The sequence below is a fragment of the Astatotilapia calliptera genome, chromosome 6, assembly GCF_964374335.1.
Source record: "Astatotilapia calliptera chromosome 6, fAstCal68.1, whole genome shotgun sequence".
NCBI lineage: Eukaryota > Metazoa > Chordata > Actinopteri > Cichliformes > Cichlidae > Astatotilapia > Astatotilapia calliptera.
Window position 1 is genome coordinate 38,878,402 of NC_137427.1, and position 16,720 is coordinate 38,895,121.

General features: G+C 38.7%; 1 protein-coding gene across 1 annotated transcript in view; it reads left to right on the top strand.

Annotated features, from left to right (window-relative positions):
• Positions 1-16,720, top strand: part of LOC113024542 (hemicentin-1-like) — a 54,375-nt gene that overhangs the window by 17,798 nt on the left and 19,857 nt on the right. The window contains exons 21-30 of the mRNA XM_080302613.1: positions 3,819-4,079; positions 5,082-5,103; positions 8,589-8,668; positions 9,540-9,917; positions 10,003-10,212; positions 10,337-10,597; positions 11,205-11,462; positions 11,577-11,837; positions 11,977-12,237; positions 13,080-13,343. Of these exons, the coding sequence (XP_080158739.1) occupies positions 3,819-4,079; positions 5,082-5,103; positions 8,589-8,668; positions 9,540-9,917; positions 10,003-10,212; positions 10,337-10,597; positions 11,205-11,462; positions 11,577-11,837; positions 11,977-12,237; positions 13,080-13,343 (2,256 nt within the window). The remainder of the gene's footprint in view (positions 1-3,818; positions 4,080-5,081; positions 5,104-8,588; positions 8,669-9,539; positions 9,918-10,002; positions 10,213-10,336; positions 10,598-11,204; positions 11,463-11,576; positions 11,838-11,976; positions 12,238-13,079; positions 13,344-16,720) is intronic.

Here is a 16,720-nt window from a genome sequence, read left to right on the forward strand (position 1 = left end):
ACACCCGTATATACCTGTATATGCCTGTATATACTTGTATACACCCATATATACCTGTATATACCTGTATACACCTGTATATACCTGTATATGCCTGTATACACCCAAATATACCTGTATATGCCTGTATATACTTGTATACACCCATATATACCTGTATATACCTGTATACACCCGTATATACCTGTATATACCTGTATACACCCAAATATACCTGTATATGCCTGTATACACCCGTATATACCTGTATATGCCTGTATATACTTGTATACACCCATATATACCTGTATATACCTGTATACACCTGTATATACCTGTATATACCTGTATACACCCAAATATACCTGTATACACCCGTATATACCTGTATATACCTGTATATACTCCCTCGAATCTTTCTGCTACTGAAATCCCCATAACTGACCACTTCCTCCTTTCATTTAATCTCACTCTCTGCTGCTCTTCTACCAAGCCAACCCGTCTCATCTCGTTCCGCAACATCAAGAACATTGATATGGACATTCTCACTACCAGTTTGGACAATGTTCAGATTCCGGACTTCTATTCTAATCCTGATGATTTGTTGTTATATTATAATAATTGTCTACGCACGGTCCTTGATTCTCTGGCTCCTGTAAAAACCCACTCTGTTTCCTTCGCTCGCTCTGCTCCCTGGTTTACCTCTGACCTCCGAGCTCTGAAGGCCAGAGCTCGGCAGCTAGAGCGTAAATATAAGAAATCTGGTTTAACTGTTGATTCAGAAATCTATAAATACCATGTACTTCAGTATAAAGACTCCATCAACAAGGCCAAACAAAGCTTCTACTCTGGTATTATCAGTTCTTATGAGGGTAATGCAAGGACTCTGTTTTCAGTTCTCAACAAACTAATTCAACCCCCCAACGCTTTACCACCGCACTTCTATTCCTCTGAAACCTGCAACTCCTTGATGCCGTTCTGGACTACGAAAATCAATAACATCCACCAGCAACTCAGATCAAATGTTGTGTCTACGCCCTCTCCAGAACCTTTTCTCCTTTTTGAGCCGTTTTCCCACTTTTCATCTTCCTGATTTATCTGATATTTCTGAGTTCATATGTAAATCAAAGCCTGCCACATGTCATCTTGACCCCATGCCCACGGGGCTTGTGAAATCCTGCCTCTCTTCTTTACTCCCACTCATTTCTGCTATCATTCACTCTTCTCTCACCACCGGTATCGTTCCCTCCTTATTGAAGACTGCTCTAGTCACTCCTATACTGAAAAAAACCTTCCTTAGATCCTAACAACTTTAACAACCTCCGGCCGATTTCCAATCTACTCTTCATTTCTAAGATACTCGAAAAAGTGGTTGCAGCTCAACTTCATTTACACCTGGTTAATAATAACATCTACGAGAGATTTCAATCTGGTTTTCGCTCATGTCACAGTACCGAAACTGCTCTACTTAAAGTCACTAACGATCTTCTAATCAGAGCTGACTCTGGTCTTCTCACCATTCTCGTCCTTTTAGATCTGAGCTCAGCCTTTGACACCATTTCTCACTCTGTCCTTCTAAGCAGACTTTCCTCTCTCGGCATCTCTGACACACCCCTCGCCTGGTTTCAATCATATCTCCTCGACCATTCCCAGTTTATTCAACTAAGATAATTCCGCTCTCGTCTATTCCCCGTCACCTCTGGTGTACCCCAAGGCTCAGTTTTAGGCCCTCTTCTCTTTAGGTACCATCTTCAGCAAATTTGATCTTCAGTTTCACTGTTTTGCTGATGACACCCAGATATCTCTTGCAAACCTGATTCCTCCCTCCCACCTTCTTCCCTTACAGAATGTCTATCCAAGTTAAAATCCTGGTTTACCTCTAATTTTCTAAAGCTCAATTAGGATAAAACTAAGATCCTCCTTATTGGCACCAAATCGAACCTTTTGAAGGCAAACCATTTCTCACTCACCATCGATAACTCCACAGTTTTCCCTTCTCCTCAGGTTAAGAGCCTTGGTGTCATCCTAGACAGTTCACTTTCCTATAAATCTCACATCAATAATCTCACCCATTCTGCCTACTTCCATCTACGTAACATTAACAGATTGCTTCCTTCTCTTTCCACCCAGTCTACGTCCATTCTTGTCTTGTTACCTCCCGTACTGACTACTGCAATTCTCTTTTGCATGGTCTCCCCCTGTCAGAGATTTACAGTTAACAAACAGTCAGGTGAATAATCAACACTGAGACACTCGAGATAATTAACGTGCTGCACGGGTGAACTACTCAGAGAGCAATCACACCGAACTGCAGTATTCGTTTATTTTTATAGGTTACATCGTCAATATGCAAATTTAATCACATTTCCTGTTACGCAGGTCCTGATGCTGTCTGTGTGTAAGCTGTGTGTGTATGTGTGTGTGTGTGTCACAAAGTATGTGTGTTTCAAGTCAATTTCTAAGAATAATATAATGCAAGTCAACTTCTGCGGATATGTATTTCTGTACTGGTCTCGGTAAATGTCAGTGTCACAGGGTCAGCTTCCTGTTTCTACAGAAAACTGTGTCTGGTGAAATATGTATAACATAACTTTTGAAGCATAAGCAAATAAAACAATAAAAACTCCCTAACACCCCCAAAAATCCCTCCATAAGCTTCAACTAGTTCAGAACTCTGCTGCTCGCATTATCACCAGAACCCCCTCCTACCAGCACATCACCCCTGTTCTTCAGGAACTTCACTGGCTCCCTGTGAAATTCCGGATAATTTTCAAACTTCTTCTGCTCACCTTCAAGGCCATTCATAACCTCGCTCCTTCTTACCTTTCTGACCTGTTAACCACCACTTGTTCTGCCCGTTCACTTCGTTCTTCTTCTTCTATCCAGCTTACTGTACCTTCCTTCCGCCTCACCACCATGGGAAGCAGAGCTTTCAGCTGCTCTGCTCCCAGGCTGTGGAACTCTCTGCCCCCAGAAATAAGAAACATTGGTTCTCTCCCCCAGTTTAAATCCCAACTCAAAACTCATCTGTTCAAATCTGCATATTCACTGTGAATCCACTGTTTGTTAATTTTATCTTGTGCTTTTATTTTATTGTTCTTATTCTGCCATTGTTTTACTAAGTGTTTTATCCTATTGTAAAGTGTCCTTGGGTGACTTGAAAAGCGCTCATAAATAAAATTTATCATTATTATTATTATTATTATTATTATTATTATTATTATTATTATTATTATTATTATTATTATTATTATTATATGCCTGTATACTTCTGTATATATATGGCTTCTTCATTACATCATTGAGCTTTAATCTGCACTTGCGAATGGTGCAGTGAACTGTGTTCCTGAGCCCGTGCAGTGATCTAAATGGCAGAATGTTACCTGAATGTCTGGGGGACCAAAGCTCACAGGCATCTAATATGGATTTTTGGCCTCATCCCTTAAGCGGAGGATTTCTCAAAATTCTAAGAATCTTTTGATGATTTGATGTACTGTACACGATGTTGTCTTCAAAGTCTTGACAATTTTATATGAAAAAATATTTTTCTGAAATGTTTTCACAGTTTTTAGACACTTTGCAGACATTAGAGGTTAGACGTTTTGCAGATTGGTAAACATCTGGCCAGTTTCTTTTAGGAAATGGGGTTGTTTAAATAGTGTCGTTTGTCTAGATCTGATCATAAAGTGATAATGTGGCTGAGAACATCTCTCTACTAAAGCCATCTACTCACTGAGAAGCCCCTGCATTAGATTCATTGAGGTTTTTGATTTGGTCAATTTTTCAGCCTTTGAAGGAAATAATTCCATGTATTTATTTCCCTTTGTTTCCTCCTCCAGATGCTCCAAAGCCTCCCTCTGTGTCAGTGCGTCCCTCTGGTGAAATCAAGGAGGGCGGATCAGTGACTCTGACCTGCAGCAGTGATGCTAACCCAGCAGCTACGTATGTCTGGTACAAGACAAATGGAAGAACACCTCTTAGTAAAGAACCCGAGCTTGCCTTCAGATCCATCGAGCCCTCTGACTCTGGACAGTATTACTGTATAGCTGGAAATACATTGGGAAGGAAGACATCTGAATATACTTCTATCGATGTGAAATGTGAGTGGAAATAATTTCATTTTTCTCAGATTCAACAATTTTTCTTCTCACTGATCGATTTTATCTCTCTTTAGAGACTTTCATTTGATTTTTGATCATCTGTATCAATTGTCAATAAGGTTTTGCTCACAGTAGTTCAACAAACGTATACCTCTAGTTGATACATTTTGTCAATTCCCCATCATTTGCAAAGACTTCTGACTAATTGTGTTTAAAATGTGAGTCTGCATTTGTCCTGTGAGCGACTAGTGAGGAATTCTTTGGGATTCTGGCATGATCGCGCCACCATGGAGCGATCGTGGCTCAAGAGTTGGCAGTTTGTCTTGTAATCGGAAGATTGGCAGTTTGAGCCCCGGCCCGGACAGTCTCGGTCGTTGTGTCCTTGGGCAAGACACTTCACCCACCTAAAAGTGCTATATAAATGCAATCCATTATTGTTATTCTTTGACATGTCATCATAGCTGGGGTAGGCTCAAACCACCCAAAAATGCAGTAAAGCTTACTGTTTTTTCCAATAAGAAATTATTGAACCAACTCTCCAACATATCTGTCCATGGTTTCAAGATGATGTGCAAACTTTTCTTTTACTGCTACAGAAAAGAGGCAAGTAAAGTGGAAAGTTTGAACTGGCATTCATGTTCACTAAGAAACTATAATTTGATCAGACTGGTCAGTCATAATGTCTCTGTGGACATCAGTATTCCTGCTAAATCCTGCTGGAGTGGCTGTAGCTCAGGTTGGTGATTCAATCCCTTGCTGCTCCAGTCTGCATGGCAAATATCCTTGGGCAAGATACCAATGCCAATTTGCTCCCTGATGCATCCATCAGGGTGTGAATATGTGCATAGAAAAAAGTGTTTGTGTGAATGCGTGAAAGAGTCATGCTGTGTAAAGTACTTTGAGTCCTAGAGTAGACTAACAACATCCATCCTGTCATTTACACTTACAAAGATGTTTGATTTTGTTCAAAAACTACAATTACCTTCCTGTGTTTCCCCCCAGATGCTCCAAAGTCTCCCTCAGCGTGAGTAAATCTGTCTGGTAAACCCAGGAGAACATTTCAGTGACTCTGACCTGTGGCAGTGATGCTAACCCGGTCTGCTGATTCTGGAGAGCATGACTGTGTAGCTGAGAACAAATTTGTGCCGTCAACACCTAAACACGTTTCTATTGATGTGAAACATGAGAGAATCAGGTTGAGAGAAAAATGCTTCATGTTTACTTAATTAACACGTGAGGTGTCAAAATATATACAGAAACTTATTACATACACTCGAATCTCACCACATTCTTATTATATATACAATTATCATTGTATCTGTTATTTTTATTTGTGCTAACACATTATCTGAACTGCTTTTCTGCTCAATTGCACATTAAAAATATATTGTTATATATTTCATTCTTATTAGTTCATCTTGTCCATTCGTCTGTCCACAATTGATAAGAATCACTACTTCTCCTGGAATATTGATCAGATATAACCTATTGATTTTTGCTTTTTCATTCCATTTCTCTGGATTATTGCAATTATCTAATAATTGGAAAACAAATTATTGTTTTAGGTGTTTTTGTATTTACATTTCCTTTAACCCATAGGTTGTGTTTAAAGCTCTCTTTGTGCTCTGCAAATACATTACTGACATCATAATTCAAATTAATACAAAGAAACCAATTAATCAAACATAAAACTGAATCGAGTCACCCTTCTTTATGTTTTGTATTCTGAACTGCAGATATTCATATAAGGAAGACCTTTACGGAGTTCCTTCTGTGATTACATTGAAGCAAAATGTTGTTAGTTTAGAATTAGCGAATATCACCTTTTTTTTCTTTGTCATGTAAAACCACAGTAAAGGGATTCATCTGTCATTTTGCTGAACTTTAGTGTAAATGTACATGTAAAACCTAACCAGCTTCCTCTGACTGCCACTGTCATGTTTTACTGTCATTAAAGGAAAACAAATAAACACAAATTTAGAGGACTTATATCCGAGTAATACTTGATTATCCAATCATCTCTGTGTTATCATATTGTCAGTGTGTGACTGTGGGTAAAAGCATATAAGTGAGCAGAATACAGTGACCTCCTCATGTCTTGGATGGGAGGGACAAAAGGACTGAGGTCAAGAAATAAAATGGGAAATATAAACAGATAAACAGAACTGAAATAAATGTTATAAATTACGCATTAAATAATAGCCTTATTCCAGTGAGTTAATGGTAATGTTGTTATGTTATTGAAAATGTTCTCACATGCAGGTCTTCCAAATGCTGTGCAATCCAGCTGAAACACAACAAATATCTCATTCATGTGAGTCATTGTTGGAGTAGTTTGACTATTCAGTGCATGTGCCACTTTCTTGAAAAAATAACTTAATATCAGTGACAAAGTCAATGTTCCACATGTCCCACCACAGCTTGGGAGGATGGAAAGTATTTTAATAATGATCATTTGTGGGTTAGATGAGTCTGCCACGCTGCAGTTCACCAGGTGTGCACAGACTTTAAAATACAGTCACTGCAGCTCAAGGTTAGTCATGAGTGTGTATACTCAGATTATGTTATGCCCTTTTGCATCAAGTCTGCATCAGCTGTGTTCCCTTTGTTTGGTTATTTGTTGTTCAGTTTTGGTGACCTGTGTGTTTAGTTTTCAGTTTACTCTCCATGTCTGTTTTTATGGTATTAGGTTCAGCTTTGTTCCCCTCATGTTTACTCTTCCTGCATTACATTGTGTATTTATTGATTTTGTTTCCCTTCACCCTCTGTTGAGTTGTCCCACTAGCTCTGCTGTTCCAAATTTTTCCCCTGTGCTTCCTCGTGCCTTATGGATTTCTTGTTGCCTGTTTCTGGACTACCTGTACTTGTTCTTTTCTTGGAATAAACACTGAGGGTTAAAGTATGTTCAACCTTCATCTACCACATCCTGCATTCATTCACCATACCGCACACAGCACCTGATAATCATTTTAAAACACATCCTATTATTTATAATACAGTTGATTTAAAATTATTTCATCTCCATAAAAATACAAGAACAGACACATACAAGTAAAGTATTAATAGATTAACAAAAACAAAATAAAGGATGAGGATTTGATGCTTTGAATTAGAAATATAATAGGAGATGCTTCTTTCCCCTGCACCATACGTTCAGAAGTTCAGAACATCCTGTCTCAGTGACACTATTGAAATCCATGTTAATTTTTGGATAAAATTCTAGGCTTGCTTGTTATCAGCTCTTCTGAAAACATTAAGCTGATCCAAAACATTTCAAACTAGAGTACTACAGTTACTAGACCACCTATATTAGCATCTCATCTTTGGCTTCCTGTATTTCTTTCTTTCTTGGATTCAAAATTGTGATTCTATAAATTCTATATCCTGAATGATCAGACCCCATATCTTTTTAAAAGACCTCATAGCACCACATTATTCCAATATTGTATGTAAACATGGGCTCCTCTAGCAAACCAGTTCAAATTTAATAGTTAAGTCAAGAGAAAGGCTGATAAGTAAGTCATAATTTAGTTATAGTTCATCCTTAACTGCAAACTTTTATTAAAATAATAGCATCAGAAATTTTAAAAAGCCAGGTACCAGCAACTCCATCGATGAACTGCTGCTGTGACCATATTTTTATCTTGCCATTTCCCCCAATTAATAACAAAAACACCTTTGGTTAGTAGTGCCATTGTGGCCCTTTGTTCATCATTTTTATGAGCAGAGTTTACAGGTGTAGAAAGTGGTGGAACCTCAGAATCTCATCTCTGCTTTGTGTAGATATGTGTTACTGCTGGCTTCATCAGGTGGTGGCCTCCGGCTGATAAGCTGGAGGAGGTGTCTGGGGAGAAGGAGGCCTGGGTTTCTCTGCTGAGGCTGCTGACCCCACATGCCGACCTCAGATAACTAGAGGAAAATGGATGGATTTATCAGCTTTAGCACCTACACCTTTAGTGCTCCTCCACAGTTATCTTTCTTCTTCATAAACAGTATGATGCGAATCAAAAAATTAAAAATGGTGCTGACACTGTTGGAAAAAGGTGGGGGAACAGAGGGACCGGAGGCGTGTCTCAATGATTACATTCGACCTATGACACAAGGGGGTGGAGCACATGTGATTAAGCTAGCCATTAGATGCATGAGCACACCCCCATACTTCTTGTGCTACTTTTGGTATTAAAACACCACAAAATTAGTTCCTCAGGCTTTAATATAACACATTTAGAGGGCTGTATGTGGTTTTGAAAACAACAGCATTCAGTCCCAGATGTAATGGCTTCATCCTTATTCATGCTTCATGCTGAAAAAATCACATGAAAAAGAAGGAAGTGTGACAGTTTTACTTTTCGGTCTTGTGCTTCCCAACAGGGACATGATTTTTAAAGACAACATCTTTTTCTATGGTAAGTAGAAGTTACTATTTTATATCTTTATTTTTATTGTGTTTTTGCAGACTGGAAAATACAATATTTAAACTCTTTGCTGATACAATTTTCTGTCACGCAGACAGAAGAGAGGAGCAGCCATGAGTGCAACTGCAGCAGCAAGGATTGAATTTGTATTTGTACTGCTTCTCACTGCATCGGGTACTGAATAACTAACTTTTACAATGAAGGAAGCTAAAAGAGTGACATTTGTTTTAAAGTTATAATATGATATTAAAAGTTATAGTGTGTTTATCATGACATTTCCACAGATTATTAAAATGTTCCCACCATCAGCATCTCAGGATGTTTTTATCTCGACATGTCTCTGTTGTGGATGACTGCATAAAAACTGCATTGCTGTTTGAAACAACTCTAAGTGGGTCTGATAGTAGTATATTTGAAGTATTTAGTTACGGTGTCTCTATACTAAAACAAAACAGGAACCAAACATCTTCACTTCAATTTCTTCAATTTCTATTCTCCTTTTGGTTTCTAGTAAAGCAGCTCTCAGAGATCTGCAAACGCAGCAGCACTTCTGTTCTGCATTTTATAAAGTTTACTATGAAACTTATCATCAGTCTCATTGCACAGTAAACTGTTTGAAACACGAGCATTTTAACACACTAACAATAATTAAGATGCACATTAAATCTGAATTTAGGTTAAAATTACAGATGCCTTTCTTAGTCAACACCTTTTCTTTGTTAGAATAGAACAGAATAAAATAGAATAGTCCTTTATTGTCATGGCAACTGTGCATGAATAAAATATAAATAGTAAGACAGCAGGGAGAAATAACAAACAATTATAAATATATACAAAACTACAGAAAAGCACACAGTTGTGTGTACATCAATATAAAACTTAATTATTAAAGTGTTGAACATAAATAATAACATGGCAGTCAAAGTGCATAATAAAATATTAAATTTCATATAGAGAAAGCTTTGTCTCAATGACTTGCATTTCATTTTAAAGACACTTCGTACAAACGTTTCCATTATTAATGTCACTGTGATTGTGTCTGTAGTGTCTGATGTGCTCTGTGTTACAGCGGTACTGGGTCAGAATGGTTGGTCAGTGACTTACACTTCCACTCACATCTGCGCCTTGAAAAAATCAACAGTGGACATAGGCTGCAGCTACAGTTACCCTTCTACAAGACACAATATGAATACTGCAGTTCAAAAAAGACTTTGGTTTATAAAAAACAAGGATGAACCGTTGGATCTGAAAACATACGCGCCGTACTCGCGCCGAGCGGAGTACCGCTTTCATGAGAACGACTGCACTCTGAGGATCACAGACCTGAGAGAGAGAGACTCTGATGAGTACAAGTTCAGATTCGTAACAAATCAGCCTGATGGAAGTTATACTGGTTCACCTGGAGTCACTTTGACTGTCACAGGTAAGATTTTCATTGAAAATTCTACTGTTTTGTTTGGTGGTTTAGTTTAAAATGAGGATTATTTGTTTCTTCCTTACAAATCCAGATTTACAGGTGAAGGTGAGAAGATTGTTAAGCCACACAGAGCTGCAGTGTCACAGCAGCTGTGATGTAATTGATCCTCCATCATATGTTTGGTACAAAAATGGACAGAAAATAGAGGAAGAAACATCTCTGCGAGTCTCTGTTGGAGATGATGACAGCAGCTATTCCTGTGCTGTTAAAGGACATGAGGGTTACCGCTCTGCTGCAGTGTGTGAGTTTACTCCACAGTGTCACTATAAAAATCCTAAAATCATACAAAACATGTCAAGATTTAAAATAAAAAAAGACCACCTTATGTTTAAAGCCCTCTTTTTAAACTTTCTCTTATCCTCCAGTTTCTCCAAAGCTTTACTATGTGTTAGTGAATCCTTCTGCTGAAGCAGAGGAAGGAACTTCAGTGTCTCTAAACTGTGGCTTTAATGCTAACCCAGCAGCTAATTACAGCTGGTACAAGGGAAACATCCAAACACGTATCAGTGAAGGAACGGTCCTCGACTTTTCGTCTATCCAGCCCTCTGACTCTGGAGAATATTACTGCACAGCCGAGAATGAGCTGGGGAGGAGTGCATCTCAGTCCATCTTTATTAACGTGAAATGTGAGTAAATCAACTTTAATAACAGTTTGCTTGAACCCGTTTACTTTATTCCATCTCTCCTGAGTTGTTTTTCTATCATCAAATATTAAACATTCAATTCATTGAAAGGCGATTGCTGTGTAAACCTACTGTACAACCCATTAATATTTCATCTGAATGATTCAGTTACTGAAGGGTTTCTGGTCAAATGTCTCTATGCTTTATGAAAGCAACAAAACATTTACCATAAGAATTAAAAAAAAAGGAACCAGCTCATTTTGCTTTTTGCTCACATCGGTTTTCTTGTTTCTGTTTCTGGCATGATCTGTCATTAGTGATCTACGCAAAACACATAGAGGCAGCAATGTTTTCACTGCCAAACTGAGCATACACAAAACAAACTACAGAGCTTTTAGTCATAGTTATGCAACATACTGCATTCAATACAACACAAATGTATCTTTGCGTGTTATAAGATTTCCCTTTAATTGCCATCATATTTGAAATCCACAGTGGAATATATCTGCATCACAGAAATCACATTTTTTGACCTGAAAGTTTTTGCATGAGGAACAGATTTAGATTCAAACACCGTGAAGTTGATTCATCCTCATATCTTCTCCTTCAGATGCTCCAAAACCTGTTAATGTGTCAGTGACTCCCTCTGGTGAGATAGTGGAGGGCAATTCAGTAACTCTGACTTGTAGCAGTGATGCTAACCCAGCAGCTAAATATACCTGGTATAAGGGGAATAACAATAAACCTCAAAGTGTAGACACACAGCTTGTCTTCACCTCAATCCAGCGATCAGAGTCTGGACAGTATCGCTGCAGAGCTTACAACAGCGTGGGGGCAACATCTGACACCATCTCTATTCATGTGAAATGTGAGTGAAACTAATTTATACATCAGATGGTCCAGAAATCTCTCTCACTGAGAGCATTACTTCCTCATTATTTCCCTGAAATACTAACAAATTGAATCATTTTCTTTCTCTCAGATCCCCCAAAGTTTGTCTCAGTATCAGTGAGTCCTTCTAATGAAATCAGTGAGGGGAGCTCAGTAACTCTCACTTGTAGCAGTGATGCTAAACCAACAGCTAACCACTTCTGGTACAAGGATGGTGATCAGACACCTCTCATTAATGAACGGCAGCTCTCCATCACCTCCATCCAGTCCTTTGACTCTGGAGAGTATGTCTGTGCAGCTGAGAACCACCTGGGGAGGACGACATCTGAATCCATCTTTATTGTTGTGATATGTAAGTTCTTCACTCACCTTTATGCATAACCATCCAAATCTCCTCACTGAGCAGCTTGTTGAGCAGTCATGGAGTTGATTTAGTGAATAACTCAGTCTTTGCAGGAACTAATACTAACCTCTCTTTTTTTCTCCCTCAGATGCTCCAAAGTCTCTCTCTGTGTTGTTCAGTCCCTCTGGTGAAATCCAGGAGGGCAATTCAGTGAATCTGACCTGTAGCAGTGATGCTAACCCAGCAGCTAACTACACCTGGTACAAGGAGAATAGCCAAACACCTCTCGTTGTAGAACCACAGCTCTCCTTTATCTCCATACAGCCCACTGATTCTGGAGAATATTACTGCCAAGCTGTAAACAAAGTGAATACTTCCACGCCTAAATACATCTCTATCCATGTGGCATGTAAGTCAGACAGTGTTTAAAAGCAACATTCAGCTAGTTATTGTCAATATTTTATCTCATTATGAATTTGCCAATATTATCAGTTTGCAGCTCAAACTGCTTTATAATTACAGTTCAGCAGCTGACCTAAATAAAGTAAATTTATTTTAATATAACATTTTAATAACATTTTAATATCATTATCATCACTGACTTCAATTTATGATCATACATTTGTCTGGGATGATTCTGTGTTGTGGCGAGGTAGCAGTTCAGTGACTAAGATAGTTTATGTTCTGTTCTGTTAGACACTGCAGGGAGGTTCTGGGTTCGCACCTTTGCCCAGCTTGGACCTTCCTGCAGAGTTTACATGTTTTCCCAGAGTACAATGACACACTTGTTGCGTTAACAGGCAATTCTAAATTGAAGGTATGGGTGCATGTGAGGGCTGTACAGCTGTACTCCCTCTCTGATGATGATGTTCTCTTACCCAGTTTGAATTGGGACCATCTCCAGTGGTTAGATAAGCGCTTAAGAATGGCAGATGATAGATGACATTACCCAATCAATGGTTTGCTTGATAGCTGTGTACAAGTCTCATACAGAGATTTGTATTATTGTATTATATCAAGGCAGACCCCATTCATTTTTTTATAGACACAAGCCACAACCTTAAATATTAAGCAACTTTAAACTAAATTATCATATTAGCTCTCTGTTTACACATAAAACAGCTTGAAAAACACTAGTGTACACTAGTGTAACCATTAGGTTCACAGATTTGTTTGATTTGATCAATAATCAATAATAAACCTTTGCAGAAACTAATAACATGCATATAATCTATGTTCTTTCTCTACCAGATGCTCCAAGGCCTCTCTCTATGTCAGTGAGTCCCTCTGGTGAGATAGTGGAGGGCAATTCAGTAACTCTGACTTGTAGCAGTGATGCTAACCCAGCAGCTAAATACACCTGGTATAAGACGAACAATCAAACCCCTCTCATTAAAGAACCACAGCTCATCTTCAGCTCCATCCAGTCCTCTGACTCTGGGGAATATCACTGTACAGCTGAGAACAAGCTGGGGGTCTCATCGCCAACATACAACATCTCCATTAATGTGACATGTGAGTGAAACAGGCTTATTTCTGTGAAGGTTCTCAGTCATCCAGGTCATCGTAGTCTAAGGAGCTTGGAAAGAAAAGCATCTGGACTTCTTTAAGTTGCTTGAAGACGTTTCACCCCTCATCCAAGAGGCTTCTTCAGTTCTAAGGTCAAAATGTTGGAGAGTCCCAGATTTAGAAAGCAGGGTAGAAAACTTTCACTTGGTGCTTTAAATTATGTTAACATTTGCTTTACTTGGTCTTCCATCAGCTTTGTTGCTTACTCCACTACATGATCAAAAGGGAGTTTCTGTGTGAGCAACATATCACGGGAGTAAGCAATAAAATGATGTCAAATTACTGAATTCATTTTAAAAGTGATTCTATTTTAATGTAATTTTAGTTATTTTATAATATGAAAAAGTCAGATGGAATTGGTGATTTACATACTGATAAATCAAGACAGGTAGACAAACAGGTAGCAAAATACAGCCTTCCAGGGAAGAAATTCTTAATAAAATAAAGCTTTTGTGACCACTTAGTGCAAAGGACGGAGTGTAACACTTTCTCGTAATTTTAATATTTTAATATTTTAATATTCATATTTTAAAATAATATATTTTAATATATGAGTAAACAGCATAACAGCAGTTACTGAAGCAAGAGGCAACTTTGTACAGCTTACAAAAAAATTAGAAAGACAAAGCGAAACAGAACTAATGACCTGAACAACATCAGCTTTCCTGTTTACTTAACAATCACAATCAGCTCCCAATATTATTGTCATGCATTGTGTGTGGAAAAAGTGGGTTGAAACTGTATTGTTAAAAGTACAGGTCCGCTCTGTGTTCTCCTCCAGATGCTCCAAAGCTTCCCTCTGTGTCAGTGAGTCCCTCTGCTGAGATAGTGGAGGGCAGTTCAGTGACTCTGACCTGTAGCAGTGATGCTAACCCAACAGCTAATTACACCTGGTACAAGGAGGATGAAGAGTCACCTAAAACTTCTGGACAGAACTTTACCATCACTGACTTCAGACCTGAACACAGCGGGAGTTATTACTGTGTTGCACAGAACACCAGAGGGCATCATTACTCCACCTTACAGCTGACTGTTGTATCAAGTAAGTTAAATCTGATTTGTCTCATATCTGATCCTGTAGTTGTGTATTCTATTCATTTGGTTGAGTTTGGTTATGGTTCATTTTAGTTCAGGCTTAGTTATTAGTATTTAAAAGTGCCACCCTAATTCACTTGATCACTTTTTTAGGAGCATGGAAATTAACAGCTGTCATAGTCCCTGCTATTCTTCTGGGTCTTATACTCTTATACTCGGTCATCCTATGGATCATGTGAGTGGAACTTATGTGCCATTTATTGTATTGTCATTTCGCTAAGTTTGTAATTTCTTTAACACTTAATCATTATCCCAACTAGAAAAAACAGATCCTCAAAGCAGCAGCAGCCTGAGCCTAGAGAGGAACTGGATACCAGTGAACAGGTGACAGGAAATATTACTTGCTTTAAAGTAAATGCTGCTGCTTCACTTTCTGTAAAAAGTTTCCGGAAGCTTTCTGGAAAACCTTGTGTGGAATAGCTTTTAAGTTCTAAGACGTAAAATAGAACTTATGGTAAAATAAGCTTAGATGACATCTGTAAACACATATCTGTCCGCTTCCAGAGTGCTTGGTTGTTAGTTTCCATTTTTCATTCCTTCCACTTTCCCACACTGTCAAGCTCATTGCTGACATCACAGGTCTAGTCAAAGTATCTCTCTGGTTGCTTTCTTCAAGCCAATTACCATCCACTCCACGTTTCTTAAAATCTCACTGCTAATCTGTCATTCTCCCTTGCAGACTCCTTCGTGCAACCCACCTCCGCCCCATCTCTGCCTCTCCCATGTTACTCAGAGCTCCAGTCAAGCCTGCATCTTCATCACCACCACCAGCCTCTAGACTCTGGAGGGTCCTGCCTAATTCCTGTCACCGCTGGGAATCTGTTCAGCCTTGACCGGCCATCAGAGTCCAGTCACCAGATTGCTTGAAGGAATTCAGTTCATGAATAAATAGTGTTCAGTTCATCCTAACCATCTCTCCTCATTGACATTCCATTCCCTTTCTCACATTCCAATATAACTCTACAAAGTGTGTCAGTCTTGCAACTAATAGACCGCAGACAAGAATAAAAAGCCAAACTCAACTGTCCTGCACAGTTGAGAAAAATATATCAGCTTACACACAATATTTTAACACAAATGTGACAATAATTAAACCTCACGGAGAGCACGTCAGGCTCAAACACTAGTGAGCAAATTTAGAATGAAATCATATCAGAGCATATATATATATATATATATATAGATATATAGATATATATTAGGGGTGCAACGATACACAAAATTCACGGTTCGGTTCGATAATTTGGTGTCACGGTTTGGTATTTTTTTGATACAAAAAAATGTTCATGCTCTTTTAATTTGTCATTTATTAAAATTATAAATATATATTTTAACTCAAAAGTACAGTTTTTAAATTTAATGTTGCTGAAACAACAAAGTAATAAAAAAATAAATCTATCTGATCCAGAAATCACTCATCTTTGGAAAAGAGAGTTTATTACAGAGAAATGGCTCTTTCCAAAATAAAAGCTATACTATACGCTTCTTCTGGGCTATATTCTCAGCAGCATATTAAACATATCAGGTCCCCATAAGGAGAATCATGTGCTAACGGCTGTCTAAATGACTCGGGTAAAGTTTGTAGCATGCGTGCTTGTTGTTTTTGTCTGCTTCCACTTGTCTTTGCACTAGGATGATGTCGACGTAAATGTGCAGTCATATTCGTTGTGTTCCCACTAGTGCTGTCAGCGTTAATCTTGTTAAAATGACGTTAACGCCACAACACGGCAAATCTCCGTTAACGAGCTCCATGCGTGGGGCTGGACGGCCAACACGTTAACGAGCAAACTGTGCTAACGCAGTAGTTCCCATCCATGTAATTGAGCATTGCGTGGCACATCCAACATACTGTTTTTCATTTTGTCCATGACGCGCTTACCTTCAGGGTCATACGTCACATGAAGACCAAAATAGTTTCAAAGGCCAGATGTGAATGAGGGTGGGGGAGGTTCAATTTGCCATGTTGCAACGAGCTTAGCTTCTGTCTTGCTAGTTTGTGCTGCGCTCAGTGGATCTGCGCTCGACAGTGCAGCCTAGGCGGAGCAGTCGAACGCAGATCCACTGAGCTCTCAACACAGACAGCATTGTCAGAAGAAAAGTTGATAAAATAAATTAAAGATTTTGTTTTGTTCAATACATATGCGTACCGAACCAAAAGCACTGTATCGAACGGTTCAATATCGATACGAGTATCGTTGAACCATGAAGAGGCCGCTAGGAAAGCTGCA